This window comes from Syngnathus floridae, chromosome 22, assembly GCF_059516105.1.
Source record: "Syngnathus floridae isolate MCC-2025c chromosome 22, RoL_Sflo_1.0, whole genome shotgun sequence".
Taxonomy (NCBI): Eukaryota; Metazoa; Chordata; class Actinopteri; order Syngnathiformes; family Syngnathidae; genus Syngnathus; species Syngnathus floridae.
Genome location: NC_142434.1, coordinates 225,993 through 246,654, shown reverse-complemented (window position 1 = coordinate 246,654; position 20,662 = coordinate 225,993). Strand labels below are relative to the sequence as shown.

The 20,662-nt window shown below is 55.6% G+C and overlaps 3 protein-coding genes across 11 annotated transcripts; 1 reads left to right on the top strand and 2 right to left on the bottom strand.

Annotated features, from left to right (window-relative positions):
• Window positions 1-1,185: 1,185 nt before the first annotated feature.
• dyrk2 (dual-specificity tyrosine-(Y)-phosphorylation regulated kinase 2) lies at window positions 1,186-8,094 on the bottom strand. Of its 5 annotated transcripts, none has more exons than XM_088367251.1 (7): window positions 7,933-8,094; window positions 5,644-5,747; window positions 4,830-5,133; window positions 4,585-4,748; window positions 3,970-4,359; window positions 3,803-3,893; window positions 1,186-3,722 (listed from the first exon to the last, which is right to left on the bottom strand). In XM_088367251.1, exons 3-7 carry the CDS (start codon window positions 5,113-5,115, stop codon window positions 3,106-3,108), a joined length of 1,548 nt encoding a protein of 515 aa, XP_088223377.1. In that variant the 5' UTR covers window positions 5,116-5,133; window positions 5,644-5,747; window positions 7,933-8,094; the 3' UTR covers window positions 1,186-3,105. The 5 variants fall into 5 exon arrangements, with proteins under 5 accessions (XP_088223377.1, XP_088223374.1, XP_088223378.1 ...); XM_088367248.1 differs by having other exon boundaries at window positions 7,797-7,938; XM_088367252.1 differs by lacking the exon at window positions 7,933-8,094 and adding an exon at window positions 7,183-7,806 and having other exon boundaries at window positions 4,830-5,188.
• A 519-nt stretch (window positions 8,095-8,613) lies between these two features.
• Window positions 8,614-17,626, bottom strand: ptpro (protein tyrosine phosphatase receptor type O). Of its 5 annotated transcripts, none has more exons than XM_088367163.1 (25): window positions 17,284-17,616; window positions 15,725-15,986; window positions 15,489-15,644; window positions 15,268-15,411; window positions 14,767-15,186; window positions 14,544-14,705; window positions 14,080-14,276; window positions 13,884-14,004; window positions 13,602-13,795; window positions 13,396-13,507; window positions 13,157-13,320; window positions 12,878-12,998; window positions 12,669-12,802; window positions 12,468-12,606; window positions 12,221-12,341; window positions 12,072-12,140; window positions 11,439-11,522; window positions 10,909-10,944; window positions 10,763-10,844; window positions 10,610-10,700; window positions 10,401-10,477; window positions 10,165-10,299; window positions 9,961-10,083; window positions 9,717-9,871; window positions 8,615-9,649 (listed from the first exon to the last, which is right to left on the bottom strand). In XM_088367163.1, the coding sequence occupies exons 1-25, from the start codon at window positions 17,329-17,331 to the stop codon at window positions 9,382-9,384; spliced, it is 3,615 nt and encodes a 1,204-aa protein (XP_088223289.1). In that variant the 5' UTR covers window positions 17,332-17,616; the 3' UTR covers window positions 8,615-9,381. The 5 variants fall into 5 exon arrangements, with proteins under 5 accessions (XP_088223287.1, XP_088223291.1, XP_088223289.1 ...); XM_088367164.1 differs by having other exon boundaries at window positions 12,675-12,802; window positions 17,284-17,614; XM_088367161.1 differs by having other exon boundaries at window positions 8,614-9,649; window positions 13,157-13,507; window positions 17,284-17,624.
• Window positions 16,097-20,647, top strand: LOC148378958 (tetraspanin-8-like). Its single transcript, XM_088367348.1, has 10 exons — window positions 16,097-16,523; window positions 17,459-17,683; window positions 18,181-18,407; window positions 19,368-19,430; window positions 19,514-19,633; window positions 19,715-19,789; window positions 19,870-19,965; window positions 20,056-20,166; window positions 20,238-20,321; window positions 20,389-20,647. The coding sequence occupies exons 3-10, from the start codon at window positions 18,351-18,353 to the stop codon at window positions 20,461-20,463; spliced, it is 681 nt and encodes a 226-aa protein (XP_088223474.1). The 5' UTR covers window positions 16,097-16,523; window positions 17,459-17,683; window positions 18,181-18,350; the 3' UTR covers window positions 20,464-20,647.
• The last annotated feature ends 15 nt before the right edge of the window (window positions 20,648-20,662 follow it).

Genomic DNA, 20,662 nt, shown 5'->3' with positions numbered 1-20,662 from the left:
GAAGCTTCAAGTCGTCAATTTGAAAGTACACCCCGACAACTTGTCCTTGCTCATATTATTTTTGAAGCTCAAACCTTACAACGTTCGACGACTGGTCGGTTTTGAAGAGAAAATGTCAAGCTAGCAAGCGTAAGTTAACGCACGTTATCTCTTCCTCATGTCTAGTCTATTCTTGACCAAATAAGAAGGCTGACGCCACAAATGAAATGACAAGTGCGGCCTTATGTTTACAGGTCAGGCTCGTGTGTCGGCTACATGTTGCCAGCCAGCAGGGTGCTGCACGGATCTATTTGGACGCTAAATGGGAGCACCCGATTAGCAAGGGTGACGTCATTTTGGGTGGCCGCCAGCTCGTCTTTGACGGTAAGTGCCAAATACATCTTGTACATATGAATGATGTCAATGGACATTTCTTGATCACTACTTGTGCGCTGAAATGCTGTAAATCAACGTTTACATCATGCGAATTCAATTCCAATTATGCAAGTGCACATTTTCATTTCAATGAATGGCCCAGAAGATCATCATGTCAAACTATTTGGTATCACAGGAATGAATGCGTGCGGCGCTCATAAGTTGACACTCGCTGGCTAATGTCATGATTTATTGATTTCATATCACTGACTGGACCGGAAGCATCTTATTTCCTTTGAGTCTCCCTTTCCGAAATGCCTCATCGTTCATTTATTTTGAATCCTATTCGAGAGAAATGATCACTCTCACTCTTAAAGAATGAACATCTTACCAATTCTGCCCGGGTTGGTGACCGTTGATACTGGCAAGTATCTCACGTTTGAAATGTGACGTGAGTGTGCACGTTCAATGTGCCGGACGGAACAAGACGGTTGCGCGCTTTCACGTCGACGCCGACTCTCACCACATGCGTGTGAGATGAAGACACTTGCCGAAAATAAACCCAACTCTGGCCTCTCGCAAATTTGATACCAGCTTGTGCGAGTCAGCCAGTCGGTGGTGCTTAATTGTTCTCTTTAGGAGGAAGGACAAAAAGAAGTGCCACACCGCTCGAGTGTGCGCCGCCTGTGTCAACGAGCCATGACAACAAAACCTGGCTGGTGACATTATTGGCTGTGAGTCGTTGTCAAGGCAACAAGAGGCTCCGTAAAATGCCACTCTGTCATGTGTTTGGCTACAATCCAGAGGATTCATTCATTATTTCACACGTGATTCATTGTAGTCAGTAAAGTTGTATTCGTATTCATATTCCACCACAATAAAAGGTTACAAAGGCTCACTAGAAAAAAACAAACCAAAAAAACAATGTGTGCGTGTGTGTCTGTAGTACAGTGGATAGATACAGTACATTGTAAAACTGGCCACAGCATTCATTTCTCCGCACGACGTCAACCGGACGCGTCAAAAACCCACAAACGCTACAGAAACACAGCACAGCTAACAGTAGTGTCTGTCCGTCCGTCCGTCTTAAGACAAGCTAGCCACATCAGCTCGCAGGTTAGCTGCGGGCAAGAGGCTAGCTATACGTGACGGCTGCGACCTTTCACCAAACTCAACTTGTATCTGTCCGCTCTTTGAGCCACTAGCTCGCCGCTAAGGAATGCACTTTGGTAGAATCAACCCCCCAAAAATGCCCTGGGTGTTTGTCATGTCGTCGTCGTCATCATCATCACAGCTGAGCTTAGTTTGAGGTAGCCACAACGATGACGCTAATGCTAGTAGCTAGTTCCAGTGCTTGTGCTACTAGCGCTCTGTCGGCAGTGGGTCGTGAATAGAAAACAAACGTCAGTGGCAGTGCAGAGGCAAGTGTTTGGATGCCGGCGGCTGATTGGCTAGTGTTAGTTGATGCTTTCCACAACAAAACCGCTCATGCTAACTGCTGGCTCAAGTGCTTGTTGGTACTTGCTTCTAGCGCAGCGCAGCGGTTAGCATTTAGACACCCGCAAGTCAAGTTAGCATGACCAAAAAAAAAAAAAACAACTTATGCTAGCAACCAGTATAAGCGCTCATTAAAACTGTAACTTGCGCTTTATCAGCGGTTCTAACATGATTAGTACAAAAACAAACGTCAGTGCAGCATATCGGCTAGCATTCTGTCGCTAGCGGTGGATTGGCTAGTGTTAGCTTAGCCCTGCCGTGTGTATCGTTGGCGACGAGTGACATCATCCGTCTGATTACATGTCTGCGCCTAGCCCCGCCTCTCACAACAGTAATAGAACGCATCGTGGCTCGGCGCCCGTCTTTGAAGGCACAAAATGTTTCGTCAAGTCGGGCAGGGGGGGGGGGGGACCAATCACAAACAGGTAGTGTGTTCTCGCGTCGGCTCGACCGTGAGCCACGTCGCTAACGTCATGGTCAACAGTGTCGTGCCACTGCCACTTGCGTTTTCAAATAAACATGCGCACACATTCAAGTAATTGCTGCACATCCTGGTAGAAAAAACACATGTTGAATAAATATTCATAAATAACATCACGCCTCGTTGTGAGGCGTTCACTTGATGCGAGAGATTTTGCGGCGCAGGCAGGCAGGCACGCACGCACACATGGGAGGATCAAAAATGGCTTAAAACGGTTGACGCCCTCACACGCAGCGTAACGCGCTGTTAATACCGACTCTTCACGATCAATCGTCATCTTTTTTTGTCGTTCAATTGGCAGTATTAGCAAAATGAAAGCATTGCATGCTTTTGAAGTCTGTCCTGAATTGGCCTCTGATGGGAGTTAGCATGGTGGTGTCTCATGATGCCAATTGCAGCCCAACGAGAAGCCTCTTTGAGCAGGGCGCTAACTGAAAACAAAGCACTCGAGTCAACTGACTGATGTAAGACTTGTCTGCTAGCTAAGCCCACTCATGGCTCCATGTGGCCGGCCGGCCGACCGACCGACCGACGGACGCGGATTAGCGTGCCACTTGGCACATTCTGTCCTCCGGAAGAAAACAAAGGGTTTCGGTGTCTTCATTGTTGATAAATAATGGCCTTTCAGCACCCTTTGTGATGATTGTCTGCAGCGGCACTCCACCGCTGGAGGAGCCTGAACGGTGGCACCGCTGGGGAGGGGACGCTGCCGTGTGTCCCGTCCGGTGCCGACGCACCCCAGCCAGCCTCAAGCCGCTGGGGCGCGCTCACTTTCAGCTGAGCAGTTTGGGCAGCACTGTCCGCGGTTGCAGGTTCCCGTTGGCGTCGGTGATGGGCGCCAGGTTAGTCCTGGTTTTGGCCGAGAGCTTGGAGACGGTGGTGACGGCGGTGGCAGCGCCGTCGGCGGGGGGGGGAGCGCGTTTGGACGACGCCGTCTTGTCGGCGGCGGGTGGTTTGGGGAGTCGTCTCCTCAGCCAGGGGTGGCGCAGCGCCTGGCTGGGTGTCATCCTCACGGCAGGGTCCCACTCCAGACACTGTTTGAGGAAGTCCAGGAAGAGCGCGTCGTCACAGCCCTTCAGCGCCACGCTCCAGTCCTTGCTGCGGGGCGGACCTCGCAGCTTCCCGCGCCGCGAGCGTCCGCCGTTGAGCGCCGCCGTGCCGTCGGGCAGCGCGGTGACGGCGCAGTAGCGCGGGTAGCCTTTGGACGACACAAAGTTCTTGGCCCGCTTGGAGGCGTCCAGGAGCTTTTGGCCCGGCATGCCCAGCAGCTCGATGATGCAGGCCAGCTGGTCGCCTTCGTCCTCGCCCGGAAGCAGCGGACATCCCGTCAGGAGCTCGGCCAGGATGCAGCCCAGGGACCACATGTCGATGGGCATCCCGTACCTGGAACCTGCAACGACCCTTCCGTCAGCGGCCGGCCCGGCCCGGCTTTTCCAGCCAGGGCTCCTTTGCTTCGCGGCGACGTCTCACCTAGGATGACCTCCGGCGCCCGGTAGAACCTGGACTGGATGTAGGTGTAAACTCTCTGATGTTCATAACAGCTGGAGCCAAAATCGATGACCTGATGAGCACAGAAGCAAGCGCTTGTTACCGTGAGGAGATTGACTCGAATTGGGTATGGGTGCGACTCGTGTCACCTTGATTCCGCTGCGCCCCTGCTGCTTGAGCAGGATGTTCTCGGGCTTGAGGTCGCAGTGGATGATGCGGTTCTTGTGCAGCGAGTCCAGACACTGCAGGATGGAGTGCGCAAACTTGCGCACCAGGGGCAGGCTGAAGCCCTGGAACTTGTTCTTCTTGATCAGCTCGTACAGGTTCATGCTGAGCAGCTCGAAGGTCATGCAGATGTGGTTGCGGAACGTGAAGTTCTCCAGCATGTGGATGACGTTCATGCCGGAGTCCTTGTCCTGCTTCCTCAGGTGCTCCAGGATGCGGATCTCCTCGGCCGCCTGCCGGTGGAAGCGCTTCTCGTTGCGGACCATCTTCAGCGCCACGTGCGTCTGCGTCTTGTGGTCAAACGCCTTCACCACCTGCGGGCCGACTCGGGGTTAGTTGCAAGGTGGTCTTGGTTTTCTGCAAACATCGGTCGCTCATTTGCTCGTCAAGTCGACGTAGAAAGAACCCATCTCATTTGTCGGGCCGAGCCGAGCGGCGATGGGCCGCTATCGATACCGGGTGTCGGCGCCAAGGCCGAAACGGGAAGTGAAAATACTGCGCCTTACTCCGTACGGGATGAAGCTGCGACGCGCTCGTACCTGTCCGAAGCTCCCCTTGCCGATCACCTTGAGGACTTCGTAGCGATAGGCGATCTGGTCGTGCGGAACTTGGATGTAGGAGCCCTGCTCGTCATCGTAGCCGCAGTTGTTGGCGCCCCCCGGGACCCCCGGCCTCTTCTTAGCGTTGGGACCCACAAAGTAAACTAGGCAGAAAAGACGACAAGCTTGAGCAGCGGACGGGTTGTGCGGCCGCTGCCCCCGCCGCCGCCGCCGCCGCCGCTCACCCTCAGTGTAGCTGAAGACCTCGTGATGTTCGAAGGACGACATCTTGGCCATGAACTGCTTCATGGCCTGCTCCGGCGTGGAGGCGGCCGGCTTGGCTTTGACGTCGGCCGGTTTGTGAGAGGCGGCGCCCGGGCGCCCGCGCTGGGCCGAGTCCGGCTCAGCGGCGGGGCGTTCCGGCCGGGAGGGGGCGAGCGGCGCCAGGCCGTTGAGCTGCGGCCCGCTCTGATGCGGACGCTTGGCGCCGCCGTTGTCCAACACTTGCGCGATGTGCACGCCCTCCGACATGGCCCCTTTAGCGCCACCCTGAGGGCAAAGGCTTTGAATAGGACGGCGCTTACTGCACTTGGCGGTTGCCCCGCTGAAATTGAACAATTAGAACAAACGACATAATTGTTTACCAGAGAAAAATGGCGCTGTAACGCATCATAAAGCAAACAGTGAGACAAGAACGCTCTCAATCAATACTTTCTCTTCACTGTGAATGTGGTTACTTCATTCGAATTCTATCCATTTTTTGAAGGGTTGACGCAGATGAATGGAATTTCCACTCTGTCAAGCGGGAAAAAACACCGAGACGCCAGTGCTTTGCGTGACGGCCATGTGCACGGAACAAACTAAACCTGGACGTGCAGTTGTCATGCGGGTCTTCATTTGGACGCAGGTGAGGAAAGCCGCCTCACACGTACACAAATGCACCGCCGCGTTCAGTGAGCGGCTGGCTCGTGGCCACGGTGACCGCACACCCGGTCGGTCGGTCCGTCGGTCGGTCGGCTGGCCAACGGCTGGCCAACGGCCGGCCGCCGGCAAACGTACCGTCAGTGGGTTGAGGTTGCCGTTGCGCAGCGGCGGCAGCGTGACGGGAGACGTGGTCAGGGAGCCGCCGTGACCGGGAGAGAAGACCGGCTCGCCCGTTTTGCCTGCAGCAAAAAAAGCCCAAATTGTCAATCTCCAATGGCGTGCGTTCGTTCGTTCGTTCGTTCGTCCTTTCACAGTTGACGTGGGAGTTTTGGGGTTCCCGCGAGGTGCGTGCTAAAGTGACTTTAAAGGCCACAGATGGCGTGGGACATTTGAATGGGAAGTCGCCGCCGTGTCATCCCGCTAATGAGGGCAGCGAGCCGCCAACAAGTTGTGCCAGTCGCGCTGCTAGCAAATCGTGGACGGCGAGCGAGCACGCTTTTTGGAAACGAGCTCACTCGCTCGCTTCCTTCCCCTGATCTCAAAACAAAGCATTGAGCTTACCGCAAAGAGCGTCAGTCAGCTCTATGGACAACCGCGCTCCGAATCCAAGAGACTATTTCCTGTCTGTGGGCTGAACTTGCCGGCATTTGGACCAGTTGAAGTGCAACAACGTGATTAAAACGGTTGCGGATTCAGCCACCCCAAAAACCTGAAGCACGGGTCGCTCGTAATATCTGGAAATGCCAGAGAGGCGGCGAGCGCCATCGGCATGCTGCCTGACAGGACGGGTGGGAAAAGGTGCGCGTGCGCCGCAGAAAGCCGGCCCCGAAATGTCCACGACTCTCCCCCTCCCACTGGTGCTGGCAAAAACCCAAGAAGAAGTTTGGGCTCGGGCGGCCGTCACACCACGAGACAAAATCCAACCCGGGGCTTACGCCGGCTAAGTCACTCGCATTCGTAGCCCAGGTGGCACGGCAGCGGCCTCACCCGTGGATGATGGCCGGCACCATTTGGCCGCCAGTCAACGCGCGGTGTCGGACAGCGGGTTCCATATCGTTCCCGCGCTTGAATTTGTGCCCATGCACGCAATATCAGCCTGTGGACAGGAAATATTCTCCCAAAAGAAAGTAAGAGCTTTGCAAATATAGCCATCGCCATCTTTCACCCACGTGACGGACCAAACATCTGAATTGTCCTCAATGTATGCTTTGGCACTCAATGGGGAGGAAATTGTATGAGGCGATTCTTTGATTGGTCAAAAAGCTTAACAAATGAATAGAATATTACAATTGTCCTCCATTTGGGGCCCCACACGTGCAACAATTTGGCAGGCTCAAGAGAAACCAAATTCAACCATTAGCCCGAGTCGACTGCTCTCTATCCTCCGTGAAGCTCAACGGAAACTTGGACTTGTGTCACATGAGTTTCTGTCACAGCGGAGACAAAGGCAAGCAATGTTGGCAAATGGACTGTTCGCAACTTCTATCACACAGTAACGACACAACAGCGGCAAAACATGTCAATGATCGATCGAGCAGCTAGCAGCAGGAGACTGACTGCAGCTTTATTCCTTGCGAAAAGTCACATCACACCATTTCAGTGCCAAGTGCCAGTCGTGCTCATTCTGCTCATGCCGGGAGACGAGAGCCTATTTATACCACGTCGCATGCTTACTGGATGCTTTGCATTCTGAGCCTCGGTGGCTTCTTCTAGTCCTTCAGCGGCTTCTCAAGCTTATCTCGAGAACCATCGCATTTAGGATGATGACATAGCAGCGGCAGCAGCAGCAGCAATTCACGTGAGGAGCGAACAGCTAGCTGGGGTGAGCGTGAGCTGCTGACCACCCCCCACCCAAAAAAAAAGAAAAAAAAGGAGTAGCTCAACATAAAGTACTCGTGATGTCACACAAGAGTCGCGTTTGTGTCGAGCAGCGCGTAAAAAAGCAGATCAAATATTCATTTGATCGAGTGTCTGTCGCTGCTCTGTGCTAACGTTAGCGGATCATGCACACTTCGGGATCACAAGAGACTATTTTTAGCACTTAGCATGCTAGCCGGACAGCTAGATTCTCATTTCTCTTGCAACTTGTTCGATTTTTTTTCCTCTCTCGCTCGCTCTCTCTCTCTCTCTCTCTCTCTCTCTCTCTCTCTCTCTCTCTCTCTCTCTCTCGCTCTCTCTCTCCTGGAGCGAAGTCCCCTCCCTCGCCTCTCACCCCCTGCACCGCACCGCACCGCCCAGCCCAGCCGTGCTCGGGTGCACTCGTCCCGGCTGCAGTAGGTGACGCTCACCCGTCGGAAGGACCGTGGCTCCGGGCTTCTTGGTTAACATGGCGGCCGCTGCTCTGCTCTCCTCTCTTCGCTCGCGCCCATACGCGCGCGCGCACTCACTCACTCACTCGCACAGCCTCCTCCTCCGCTCGCTTACCTCGAGTAGTCGTCCTGCAGTGGAGGTGTGGAGTCAGTCCACTTGTCCTCCCTCTTACAACTTGCACGCACACAAAAAGGGATCATTACAAGCCTCATTCACAGGGGGGAGTTTAGTTTTATGCAAGTGTTCTTGTGTGTGTGTGTGTGTGTGTGTGTGTGTGTGTGTGTGTGTGTGTGTGTGTGCGTGTGTGCGTGCGCGTGCGTGCGTGCGTGTTGGCTCATGTGTGCAGTGCAGTGCCGTCCCGAGCTTCTGGCCTGCAGGGCAGATGCCCGGCGGACTGCCAATGATGACGTACCTCCAAGAGACCGGCCCACACTTGAGAGAAAGCGGCTCATGAATTCAGTCACAACATGGAACGCAAACGGAACCAATCAAGATCAGGGATAAAGGCTACGCTACGCGCTCACTCGGGGCAGGCCGGCCCGCCGGCCCAAGTTAAAATGCCAGGGGTCAATCTTCATTATTATTCAGGTAATGTCCTGCTTACTGTGAGCTGCTGCAAACCTTTCTCTGCTACCATTACAAGGGAGCAACCATTGTTTTAAGCCAAGCAAAGCCGCCTTCAGCGGAATGATGGACCATCCATACGTCCTCCGTGACGTTTTGCCTTTTTGTCCTCGTAGCGTGGCGTGGCATGGCGCGGCGCATGGTGGATGTAGAGCAGCAGAAAACCAGTCGGCAATTTTTCACAAAAGAGGCAAGTTGAAGTTTACTGTCAAAAATGACATTGAAGATTTTTCATTCCTTTTGAAATATTTGTAATTATGAAGTAACCTAATACAGTGACAAAATGAAACGTTCAAGTCTTTTTTTTTTTTTTTTTTTTATGAAGAACTAGTTTCACAAGGTAAACAAAATGTTAAAGTGTAAAAAAAGTTCAAAGGGGAATGCGAGAAATATTCCGGGACTCTTGCCGCGTGCCGGGTGAAAGTGTTGGCCCGCGGCCGTTACCTTGCCCACCCTTGGTTCACAAACAACACAGAAGGGGGGGGGAGTCTCTTGTACAGTAATGATGAGTACAAACAGCAGTTAGGCAATATTTACACACAACTCCAAGCAAAGTGCTGGGGAACTTGAAATGGATCCTCGCTGTCTCAGCAGAGAAAGATGATCATTGACAGCCGGTTGCTGTTGGGATGAGCGCTGCTAAGGCGGGCTGCTTGCTCTGCTTTTGGAGGGAAGGAAATGAGGAGGCCAATCATCCAAAAACTTTCCCCCCCAAAAAAAAGCTGCAAAGAAAAAGAAGTCAGGTTGCGCCCAAGACCACGCAAAGGCAAAAAAAGTTGGCTGTTCCCTTTGAGCCTGAAATTGTTCTTTTTTTTTTTTTTTTTTTTTTCTCCCCCCAGGCTCCTTGTTTGCCTTGGCGGGGCTTCCTTTTTTGTCTGGCTTCCTGACCAAGCTTTTCGTGACTGGGGATGATGCGGTGGCATGGCGCAAGCTCGGCCATTATGTCTTGCCGGCGTTCTCGTAGATGACGTCAGAGGCGAGCGGCTGCGGCGGCGGCTGCTGCTGCTGCTGCTGCTGCTTCTTCTTCTGCCACATGAGCAAGACGCACTGGTGGATGAACACGTACTGCTCCTCCGTCTGGACCATGGAAAGGCGGTGGGAGCGCATCTCCGCCACCATTCCCATGATGTCGGCAAAGTCGTGCTCCCGGATGTGCTGCATCAGGCGGTCCAGGGCCATGAAGGTGCCTGTTCTGCCCACGCCGGCGCTACCGAAACAAATGGGCAGCGTCACGCACGCACGCACGCACACACTAACCGACCCTCGGATTGTACCTGCAGTGGACTACGATGGGCTCCTTGGTCTTGTTGGCCTGCTGCCGCACGATGCGGACGAACTGCAGGATGCTCTCGATGGCGTTGACCGTGGGAACGCCGTGGTCCGGCCACGAGGTGTAGTTCAGGTGCAGGATGTCCCGAGTCTCGTCCGCCTGCGAGTGCCACCGTTTTACCCATTTTTTTTTCCAATTCTCCCAATGGTAATGGCTAAAGAGCAAACGAGAGCAAAACCCCAACTCACGTATCCCAGCCGGAACTTCCTGACTGTCCACTCGGGCGACTCGTTTTCCGAGAGCATCTCCACGCTGATCTCGCCGTACGTGACGGGCTCGTCGCTGAAGGGCCAGTAGTGGTCGCACTTGACCTGGACCACACGCAGCAAACACGCGACGATGTGTAAAAAGCCGGAGGCTCCTAACCGACCCCCCCCCCGCCCGAGACTTGCCCGTCGCCGCTCGTTGCACTGTGTCAGCATGACGACGATGGGCGACTTCTGCTGCAGGACCATCTTCCAAAAGTCGTTGCGCGTCTCCGGCAGAGGGCCTTGCGTGGCGATGTACTCTTTGGCGTGTTTGTAGCCCTGCAAAAAAAGCATTATGAAATGATTCTTTGGACCCTATATATTGAGGCTGACCCGTCTGTCTGTCTGTTTTCAGAGTCAGGCAAGTTTGCCGTCCTCACCGGAATGTAGTTGGCATTGATGTAATCGGCGCCTTCGTCGTCGTGCAGGGAAAAGAGCCGCACCCGGCTGAAGTCGTCTGCCGAGGAGCAAACGTCCGAGTCATTCCTCTTTGCTTCAGGTAAATGCAACTCCTTGACACCTCATTTTAGTTTGAAAAAACTCTTAAGAGGGAGGGATGAAGGTAGCGGTTAGTCGCGGGCATACTGACAGGGTAGGATGTTGGTGTATCGGTTCTTGGGCCTGTTGACGGGCAGGTCGGCGGCGTCGTGGGAAAGGTCCAGGCCCACGCTCTTCAGCTCCTGTAAACACGTTTGGTGGACATTTTGAGTGGAAGATAGGCGCGGGCCGGGCCGTTCCCCACCTCAAACTGCAGAGAGAACTTGTAGGCCGAGTCTTTGCTCAACTCCTTGAAGTAGGCCTCAAAGTCGTCCAGTTGCACGGGACTTGAAAAGACAAGAGATTGCCATTAAAAAGTCCCGGAGCGGCGACGTCTTTGGCTGCCGTTACCTTGTCAGCTTGCGCTTCTTTAAGGCCGTCTTGCCCCTACGACACAAACAAACGCGTCAGCGGGACAAAACGTGAGCGCCGGCCAGGCCAATTCCAAACTAGGGCTTCTCATTGCGACATGCAACAGTCCAAGGCGGTTGAAGTCAAGAGAAATCTTTAGGGGCGGTCGTGCGAGCCAAACGTGCCGTGCCGTGCGGTTGCTCCGTTCTTTAGTGGCATGCCACATCCACAGCTCACAACAATTTTCAGAAAAGTCTGGTGATGCACTTCAGGTGCCACAAAAAAAAAACCACCCAGACATCTTCGGGAGTCTGTCCGTTGAAGGAGAAAAGCTATTTTGCTGTACTTGGATCAGGTTCTAAATTGTAATTAAGTCATAATGTACTTTTAATATTGAGCTCATTGTCATGAAATCAAATATGAAATGCCTGCCCGCTCACCAGACTTTTCCTGCGGGACAACCAAAGGAGGGGTTGGCTCGCTAGCTAGCTGGCTGGCTGGCTGGCTCGCTCGCTGGCTCGCTTACTTACCATGGATTAATATAAAAAGCCAAAAGATAGTCAGTCCAAAGGCAGGATGGCAGAAGGGTAAGGAAGGCAAAGAGGCTTCTTCGCCTGGGGGGATGGGGGGGGGGGGGGCAAATAGAAACAAAAAGAATAAAACACTAACAGAGAGACACCAACACGCCGCTGCATCATTAGCACACGTCAAGAAGAACATTGACTTGAGCCCGGCTCGTATTTGTTCGTTCCCGCTCGCATCCATGGAATACAAAAAGGCACCAACGGCCAAGCGTTTTACGATGAGCGACTGACCGTCTTTCGGCTCTTATATTAATCGCCGTTAACGACCGTGACCCGGACGCGGCCAAATAAATCCGCATCGTGCCGACCCAACAATTTTGCGGGCGCAAAATAAACCGCAAATAGACCACCGCAAAATGTAGTGCCCGACCTATTATTCCATGGGAGTGGGCCAATGTATGTGGCCGTTTGTGAGCACCTTGCGTTTATTCGCATCTTTTCATTTGATTGCCCGAGAGTGGGGGGGGGGGGGGAACCCCAACAACGTGGGACGGTGCCGTTTTTGCCGGTGCAATGCCACACCGTCATCCAAATTCCCAATCCAAACGTAGAGCGAGAAGGAGATGAGCGCCATCGTACCAGTTGTAAGGCAGCTTCCCGTCCCTTTCGAACGAAGCAAAGTTGACAAAGGTCTCGGCGCCGCACTCCCTGAAGTGTAAGACGGGAGGGAGGGAGGGTGGTGAAACTCTGCGGCGTGAATCCGCGACGGGCGGCGCTTTGGTGGCTACCTGCTCATCTGCAGGTGCTTCTTGCGGAGAAGCAGCAAGAAGAGAAGCAGCAGGCCGAGCAGCAGAACGCTCAGGATGGCCAAGGCCGAGATGGCCGCCACGCTGGGGTTCATCTCTTTGGCTGCACGCACGCACACATGCGCGCTAGTGAGGCGAACCGGAGGCGGAGCAAAGGCCCGACCGAGCGGGCCTTTACGTGAGCGAGACTGCCGTCGGCCTCGTTGCGGTCAAGTTAGTCGCCACCTACCGGCGGTGGTGAAGGTGACGTGGGCGGGCTTGCTGGGCGTGCTGTAGCTGACGCTGACCACGCTGCAGTTGTAGCGCGACGACGGCATCAGGCCGGAAACGGTCAGCGCGTGCGAGCCGGACACCCGAGGCTCTCCGGCCTAAAGCGGAGCGAAACGTGAAGCCGAGGCCAACGTCAAAGTCGCTTCGGACGTATCCTCACCGTCACCTCTTTTCCGCCCGGGCTGGCTCTGCAGAGCACCTGGTAGTGATCCGCCACGCCGTCCTCGCTCCACAGCAGAGTCACCGACGAGTGCGTGGCGTTGACGGCGTGCACGGACCTGGGAGGGGCCGGATCTGAAAGCGCGCCACACGCGGCCGGTCAGAATCGCGTCCACGTCGTGGTAGTGGATCCGGTGGGACCGCACGGACCCAGTTTGATGATCCCGGGAACGGACGTGTTGCGGCCACGCTCGGTGCACGCCGTCACCGTCAGGTTGTAGATGTCGCCGGGCGGCAGAGGCAGGCTGGCCCGCATCGCATTTCGAGTCACCTGCCAAGTGCAAAAGTATCGGTGCCTTTCAATTGACAGCGTTTTGGACACACACGAGAGCTCGGACACCGAGGAAGCGAGCAAGCGAGGAAGCAAGCAAGCAATCGAGCGAGCGAGGAAGGCCACGCGAGAGCGTCACCAAACGGCCGGACACTCACGTCTACCGAGTAGCTCCTCTCGGAACCTTTCTTGCCGACCGCCACGACCTGCCAGTGCGTGATCCTGGAGTGCAACAGGTCCACAAAGAGCTCGCCGTATGTCCAGCGCACATACAGGACTCCGTGGGAGTAATCCACCGAAGAGATGTGCGGTGCCTCGGGAGCTGAGTGACAAAAAGCCCGAGCTGAGCCCCCGTGCACCAAGAATGCGGCGGTTGCCCTTCCGGCGCTTTGGCTACCTGTGACGAAGCTGACGGTGGAGCCGTGGCAGCAAGTGAGCGGCGGGTCGCCCCACGTCACCATGGTCACGCGGAACTTATAGTACCAAGCTGGCAGCAGATCGGTTACCCTCTGGAAAGGAAGGAGCGCAATGCCCCGCCCGAGATGCTGAAGAAGCCCAAGCCCATCTGGCATCGGGTCGACCGTCGGAGACGTGTTTGTTTACCACCGACGCTATGACGGAGGCGGTGGCGGCGATCTCGTAGTAGGTGCTCCACTCGGAGCTCAGCGTGACGGGGTTGAAGAAGAAGGTCTGGAGGACGTACTTGCGGAAGGCCACCTGATACGGACGCTGCCAGCTCAAGATGACCGCCGTGGGGCTCAGTGGGTACACGGCCAGCTCTTGCACGCCCGTGGGCTCTGGCGGCGACGACGACAACAACAACAACAAACAGCCTTGCTTGCAAAGCGTCTTAGCCCAGCCACACCATATCCTCCAGCTAATCACCGATATCCACGATGACGGCTTCCGAGGGAGGACTTATCAGGGGTCCGTTGGTGTGGTAGACCACCACCCGGTACTGAGCCCCCGGCGTCAGGTTGCTGACGATGGCGCTGGTTGAGTTTTCCTATCCGACAATGCAGTGAGGTCAATCTTCCTGACAGGAAGTGAGGCCAGGCAGGGCTGCGGTGACAGCCGTTACCTCGCTGCAGTAGTTGCTCTCCATCCTTTGACTCAGGCTGGGCTTCAGGCAGGTGGTGGACACCACGGACACGATGCTGCCGTCGTGGGCCTCCGAGCTCCGGGCCCAGGACACGGCGGCCGTGCTGGAGTCCAGCAGGCGCACGGTGACTGCTCGCGGACGCTGCCGCAGCTCACGCAGAAGCTCACCCGTGGGACCTGTCGGGCCGAGATGGCGGACTTCACTTTACGTCGCTGTACCTGGCTGCGCTGGCTGGCTGGCCGGCTGGCCGGCTGGCTGGCTGGCTGGCTGGCTGGCTGGGGCCGGCCGGCCGGCATTTGATGGGACCTTATTGTGCTTAACTGACATTTGCCATCAACAGTAACATCGATGAGCAAAATTGTGCTAGTTGCTGCGCTTGTTGCTTCTTAACCCCGACGAGCACAGCGGGATTTTGAGACTTTGGAAGCAAAACGGTGACGTACCGAGGTAGAAGGTGAATCCGGCGTCCGCCGCGCTCTCTCTGGCCTCGCAGTCTCCCGCCGCGCTGAGGGTGGCGACTCGCAGGCTGTACGTTCCCGCCTCGCTCAGCTCCGTAAAGAACTCGTGAGTGCTTTCGTCCACGCTGGCCGTCTGAGTGGTGTTACCTGGACAGGGGCGGCTGCCAGTCAAATTTCTTTCTGCCGAGGACCTATAGAGAGGGCCTACCGTCTCTGCCAATGTAGATGTTGAAGCCGTCATAGCTGGTGGGCGCTCTGGGGGGCAGCCAGCGCACCTCCAGCAGGACGGGGGACATCTTAGCGGGCAGGACCAAAGACTCGGCAGGGAGAGCCATCGCCGACCCCGCGTCGTTGGAGTCCTCGTACTCGAGCGCCTCGCCGTTGACAAACTCGTCCTCGCTGCCGGCGGAGGTTTCGACGGCGGAGTCCGGCCAACGGTCGCGAGCGTCCGTGCTCTCTGCGCCGGCGCTCAGATTGCGCGCCAGCGGCGGCTCCTCGGAAGGCTTCGGCTCCTCCTCTGGCGTGCCGGGGACGTCGCGGGAGCGTCGGCCGGCCGCTCGGCTTTCTCGCGTCGGGCTTTGGCTCAGGTCCACGACGCTCCACGAGATGTCGAGGGGAGGGTACGGCACTGCGGAGGAGGAGGAACAACTTTGAGGTCGGCGTCACTATCCAAAGGTAGGGGAAAGAATAAGGTGGGTCGTCCTCGTACCCGTCCTGTGATGCACGGGCACGTGGGTGATGTCACTCTGTGCCGTCTGGTAGGCGCTGGCCTCCGAGATGAGCTGGAAGGTGACGTTGCGGTAGCACACCCCGGGTAGCCAGTGCCTGAACACGGTCTTCCCCTCGTCGAAGTCTTCAAAACAGCACAGTTAGTGCGCCGCAGCAGAGCTACTTTGACATTGGGCCGGCCGGCCAGCTGGCCGCTCGCACCTTTGTAGAGCATAGAGCGCCTTTCGCTCCCTTCGCTGTAGCTGATGTTGACTCTGCTGAAAACGTTTCCCGCGGGAGTGTCGATGTCAAACACCACGCCGGTTTCCGGAGAATCCTTGTAGTCTGAAATGTGCACGCTGCTCACAGGAAGCGGCCCTGTTGGCGACAGGAGAGCTCCGGTCGAAAGGCGCGCCGACGGGACGGGACGGCTCGGGACTCTGCCGAGGTCTGCTCACTGGTGAGGAGGGACACGCTTTCGACGGGTCTGGACCAGATCAGTCCTCGTTGTAGCAGCAGGCCCACGCTGTAGCGCAGGCCGTGGAAGGACGCGTTGAAGAGCACGGGCCGGCCGGGCTCCCCGAACAGGAGCACGGTGCGCCGAGGCTCCCCGCTGATCTGCGCCGCGTACGCCGTGACGTTCTCCCGAAGGTCGGAGGTCTCCAGGTCCGCCGCGATCTGGCCGGCCTCGCTGACACTCACCCGGAAAGCAGCGATGACCTGAAAACACAAAAGACACCGTGCGCTGGCTGCCTGGCTGGCCGGTTGGCTGGCCGGTTGGCTGGCCGGTTGGCTGGCCGGTTGGCTGGCCGGCTGGCTGGCCGGCCAGGAAAATGCTCATTGATAGCATCCTGCCTGATTTTGAACGGGCAGCCATTAGCTACGGTGTGGCCACCGGCCTGAAGCGAAAGACGGGAACGGACGGCTCGGCTCCAAAGACACGAGCCGGCCGCAGAACGCATAAGTGTGCTCATTCACGTTCCGGCCATCAACAACTTCTTTGTTTTGTGTTTCAGGCTCAGCTCAGCCGTCACGTGACCGCGGACGTCACAGGCGTCATCTTTGTTTTTTGTTTTTTATATTTCTATTATCAATCTAATATTTTCTTTTTCTGGTAACAGATTGTTTACTTTGCCTGTTTCTATTGTCCCCTTTTTGTCTTTGACAGAAAGCGGCCTTCTCTTGCACACGACGAACGTTTGACAACCCGCCGGTGTTCGGTCGGCCTCCGAGCAGGCAAGAGAAGATTGACAAAAGGTTTGCCGATGTGTTCCGGGCCGGGCCGGGCCGGGCCTCCGAACTGTCTCCTTGGCAACGGAGATGAAAGGAGATGCTCATTAAGCGTTTGGCATTGCCATGGACACAGAGACTGACCCCCGGGGCGGCTTGAATGCTAATGTCGCTCACGCTAATCTTAGTCTTTCGGCAGGAGGCCTCCGTTTTCGCAAACAAACGTGGCACGTGGCCTCCCTCCCTCGGCCGCCGTCAAAAGGACCAACTTTGGACCGAGCGGTCGCCGGCCAAGCCCACAACGCTTCCACAAAACACGAGTGGGGCACATACGTACCGTTTGCTCGACAACCCGTCACGGGGCATTTGTCGACAAACTCAAAAGTCACTTGGCACCTTAAAAGCCAAAAATTGGATGAGCAAAGTGGTCGCAAGCCAATGTCAGCACGCACTTACTGGTGGCCCATCAATCACCGTGTGATTAGAAAATGCTTGTCATTGCACTTAGGGACAACATGTGAGGGATTCAAACCCAGAACTACTGCCGCCGCTGCTGCTGCTGCGGCGAGCCACAGCTAGCCAACTAGAGCAGGCATGCTAGGTGACCACTGTCAATAAACAACGTGCACGCGCCAGCGGCTGCGCGCGGCGGAAGCGAGCGACGACGGGGCCCTGTGCGCGTGCACGGCAGGTTCCAGCCGACTGACCCATTTCTCTCTCGCGTGCGCGCGCGCAAACACACACACACACACACACATTGGTGTCAGGGTTTCGAAGCCGGTCTTACCTCGACCGAACCGAGCAGCTGGGCCGCGAGCACAAGCCAATACAGCATCGTTGTTCGTGCACGCGCGCGTTAACGAGACAATGGTGACTCCGAGTGCGTGCCTGGCTTTGTCTGCGCCTAGTCTTGTCGCATCTTCATCTTCGTCATGTTGACTCACACGCATGCATGTATGCAGGCAGGCAGAGAGGCAAGCAGCTCTTTTCGAACCGGCCGGACCGGGTCGTCGTGAGCGAGGACCCGAGGCGCGAGAAGATGCTGCGACGGACGGACGGACGGACGGACGCCAAGCCAAGCCCCGCCCAGGAGCGACCGATCGTGCGACGCACGCGCAGCCTCCCCCTCTGTCTTCATCTTCAGCCTCCATCCAGCCCGTCTTCGTCATCATCACCATCACCATTGTGTGAGTGCTGATACGCAAGGAAAAAAATCAAAACCCTTTCAGTCAGTTGGTCGATCTCTTGACACCAAAATCGCGTTTAATGAAACCTTTTGGCTAAAATACCCCAAACATGTCTCCCATGGATTTCGCTTTATTTGGAGGTAAAATGGTGTATTTGACTAGTTTTGGCCAATTGTAATGGAGTCAAATATTATAATGCATTTGTAATTGCTTTTTAAAAAAAATTGATTTATCAAATGGTTATGTTCATGTCGTTTCATACATTGATAGTATTTCACTTTTTAATGCGAAATTATTACAGAAAAGCCAGAACGCCAATGACCTACTTCAATCCAATTGATTTTCCTTTCATTCTCAATGTACATCAAATATTTCAAAGCTTATTTTTCAACATTCATGATAGGGCTTGTCATCAATACAAATATGTCCTGCTTTTTCATCCTCTATTAGGAATACGATAACCGGAATGCGGAATGCGTGCTGGTTGTTGTCTGCAGGTGGCGCCATCTGCTGGCAGAGGATGGCCCTCCCAAAGCCTTTCCTGCTTTGGCTGTCAATGGCTGTCACGTGAGGGGAGGGGTTGGGGGCGAACAGGTAGAACAGGCTCGGCGAATGAGCGAAGGTGTCGAGAAGCTGCACCTGGACTAGCAACGAAGAGCGCGACGTCATGGCGGTCAACAAATGCATCAAGTATCTCCTCTTCTTCTTCAACCTTCTCTTCTGGGTGAGTCTTTGGGATGTTTGATTGGAGTGTCCTCGTCTGCTTTTTGACTGTTGACGCGTCCAGACCAATCCAGGGTGTCGTCTGTCTTTGGCTCCATGTAAGCCGCTCCGCTCGTGTCAAAGCACCTAGCAAAAGTTGAACCGGCCGGCCGTTGTGAAGCGTGATTGTCGCAGTCTACTTTAATAATGTCGACACTTTATTTTGGTCTGATCATCTTTAAATTGTGTGTCGACCGTTTGCTTGCTAGGCTACGTCGTTTTAAATGAGTTCTTGATGATGATGATGATGATGATGATGATGATGATGTTGTTTCCCTCTTTACCTCTTGTGCTTGGTGTTTTTTGAGTTGTCCACTTTTTTAGACGGCCATTTTGTTCCTCTTTTGACGTCTCCTTTTTTACGTTTACTCGCTTGCATCAGATTGTTTCGGCGACTCTTTTTTTTCATATGGGCTATTTGATCAGACCGATCTATCAGATTGACTTTTTGGCCTCCAGCAGCCTCCTTTTCTTCTTTGGACAACGTTCCGTATGTTCAGTTCCTACTTGGAGCATTTCCCGGTTCACTTTTTGCGTCTGCGCGTGCATTTCAAATGTGTCGTAGAGCGGCTTGAGTCACTCGAAGAGCCTTTGTGTCCAAAACGGGTTTGTCGGCTGCCTCTCGCTGACTAACGCTTGCGCGTGTCCTCGCGCCCGCCCGCCCGCCCGCCCGCCCGCCCGCACGTGTGCGTTTTGAATTCCAGTGGCTGCAATGCGCCGCATGACCCCGCCTTGGCGGCATGGGCTGCGGTTGACTCACTGCCCTCCGTGTTTTACGGCCCGGCGGTTAGTCAGCGGGCAAACACTGAAAAATTGATGAGAGCGGCTGTTGAATGATTGATGGAGGCGACACCCTGGATGGGTCCACCCGGTAGGGCCGTCGTTAGTTGGCTGGCTTTTTGATGAACTGCCATGTCCGCAGCTGAGCGGCTGCATGATCCTGGGCGTGTCCCTCTACCTGAAAGTCAGCAAGGACGGCAACAGCGTAAGAACGAGTGGGCCGCTCCTTCCCGCCCTTCCTGCCTCCCTCTGTCCGCCGCCTCCATCTTGCTTTGCTTTGGGGCGCAGATCACCAACGAGTACCTGCCGGGCATCGACCTCCTCATCGCCGTGGGCGTCATCATCATGCTCTTGGGCTTCCTCGGATGCTGCGGCGCCATCAAGGAGAACAGATGCTTGCTCATTCTGGTCAGGAGCGCCGCCACGCAAGAATCAACACACACGCTTGCGTCACATTGAACACATTGTCATGTTGTGCTTGCCGTGCAGTTCTTTGCCAGCCTGCTCCTCATCTTCATCCTCCTGCTGGCGGCAGGAATTCTGGGCGCCGTGGGCGAGAATAAGGTACGCCCGCCCGCCCGCCCGCTTCTCCGCTTTGGCGTCAAAATGGGCTAAGATGCGGCGCCGGCCGGGTGTGCCTTCAGGTGAAGGAGTGGGTGAGGGAGCGCCTGCAGAAGCTGACGCCGCTGTCCGATCAGCCCGAGAACATCAGGAAGGACCTGGAGAAGCTGCAGGAGGAGGTGACGGCCGACGTCCTTGCCACCGCCGCCGCCGCTCGCTCGTAGGCCGGCCCGACGCTAACGGCCACCTTTGCCGCCGCCGCCGCGCAGCTCAAGTGCTGCGGCCTGGTGAACGGAGCGTCCGACTGGGCCGTCCCCCCCGACTCGTGCCGATGCGTCGGCACCGACCCGCTTTGCGGCCCCGGCGGCCTCTACAACACGGTGGGGACCTTGACGTCATCATTTGGGGCGCTATTGTGTACGGGCGCCGTGTGATCCGTCTCTCCCCGCAGCCGTGCTCCACGCAGATCATCCGGCTGATGGAGAAAAACATGGAGGTGGTCATCGGCATCGCCTTCGCCATCGCCGTCCTGCTGGTCAGAGCGCAAATGCAACATGTGAAGGTGTTTGCAAGCTGGCAATCGGGTTTTTGTGTGTCTGCAGATCGCCGGCATGGTTTTCTCCATGATCCTCTACTGCCAGATCACCAAGCAGGGCGGCGCCACCACTGCCGCCTGAACCTTCGACCTCTTTGGTTTGGGCCGCACAGCGTTGGTTGGAGATGATTTGCTGCCCACGGAGCACGTGGCGTCAACCAAGGAACGACGAGCCTTATTTTGTATTGTTTTTCCCCTTTGGGACGGTCTTCTTTTTGCTGTCGCATGAATTTCTGTTTGATAAATTGGTCCCACGATGAACGTCAGTTTGCTGCAAGTGG

What these genes read in the sequence shown, in the direction of transcription:
- LOC148378958 (XM_088367348.1), top strand. Translation starts at nt 18,351, where the DNA reads ATGGCGGTCAACAAATGCATCAAGTATCTCCTCTTCTTCTTCAACCTT. An exon ending in TCAGCAAGGACGGCAACAGC is followed by an intron (nt 19,431 to 19,513) that starts GTAAGAACGAGT and finishes TTTGGGGCGCAG; the next exon opens with ATCACCAACGAGTACCTGCC. An exon ending in TGGAGAAGCTGCAGGAGGAG is followed by an intron (nt 19,966 to 20,055) that starts GTGACGGCCGAC and finishes GCCGCCGCGCAG; the next exon opens with CTCAAGTGCTGCGGCCTGGT.
- ptpro (XM_088367161.1), bottom strand. Translation starts at nt 17,331, where the DNA reads ATGCTGTATTGGCTTGTGCTCGCGGCCCAGCTGCTCGGTTCGGTCGAG. An exon ending in AGAGCAACTACTGCAGCGAG is followed by an intron (nt 14,005 to 14,079) that starts GTAACGGCTGTC and finishes ATTGTCGGATAG; the next exon opens with GAAAACTCAACCAGCGCCAT. An exon ending in CCCATCGTAGTCCACTGCAG is followed by an intron (nt 9,650 to 9,716) that starts GTACAATCCGAG and finishes TTGTTTCGGTAG; the next exon opens with CGCCGGCGTGGGCAGAACAG.
- dyrk2 (XM_088367248.1), bottom strand. Translation starts at nt 7,836, where the DNA reads ATGTTAACCAAGAAGCCCGGAGCCACGGTCCTTCCGACGG. An exon ending in AGCCACGGTCCTTCCGACGG is followed by an intron (nt 5,748 to 7,796) that starts GTGAGCGTCACC and finishes TTTTTGCTGCAG; the next exon opens with GCAAAACGGGCGAGCCGGTC. An exon ending in GCAACCTCAACCCACTGACG is followed by an intron (nt 5,134 to 5,643) that starts GTACGTTTGCCG and finishes CTTTGCCCTCAG; the next exon opens with GGTGGCGCTAAAGGGGCCAT.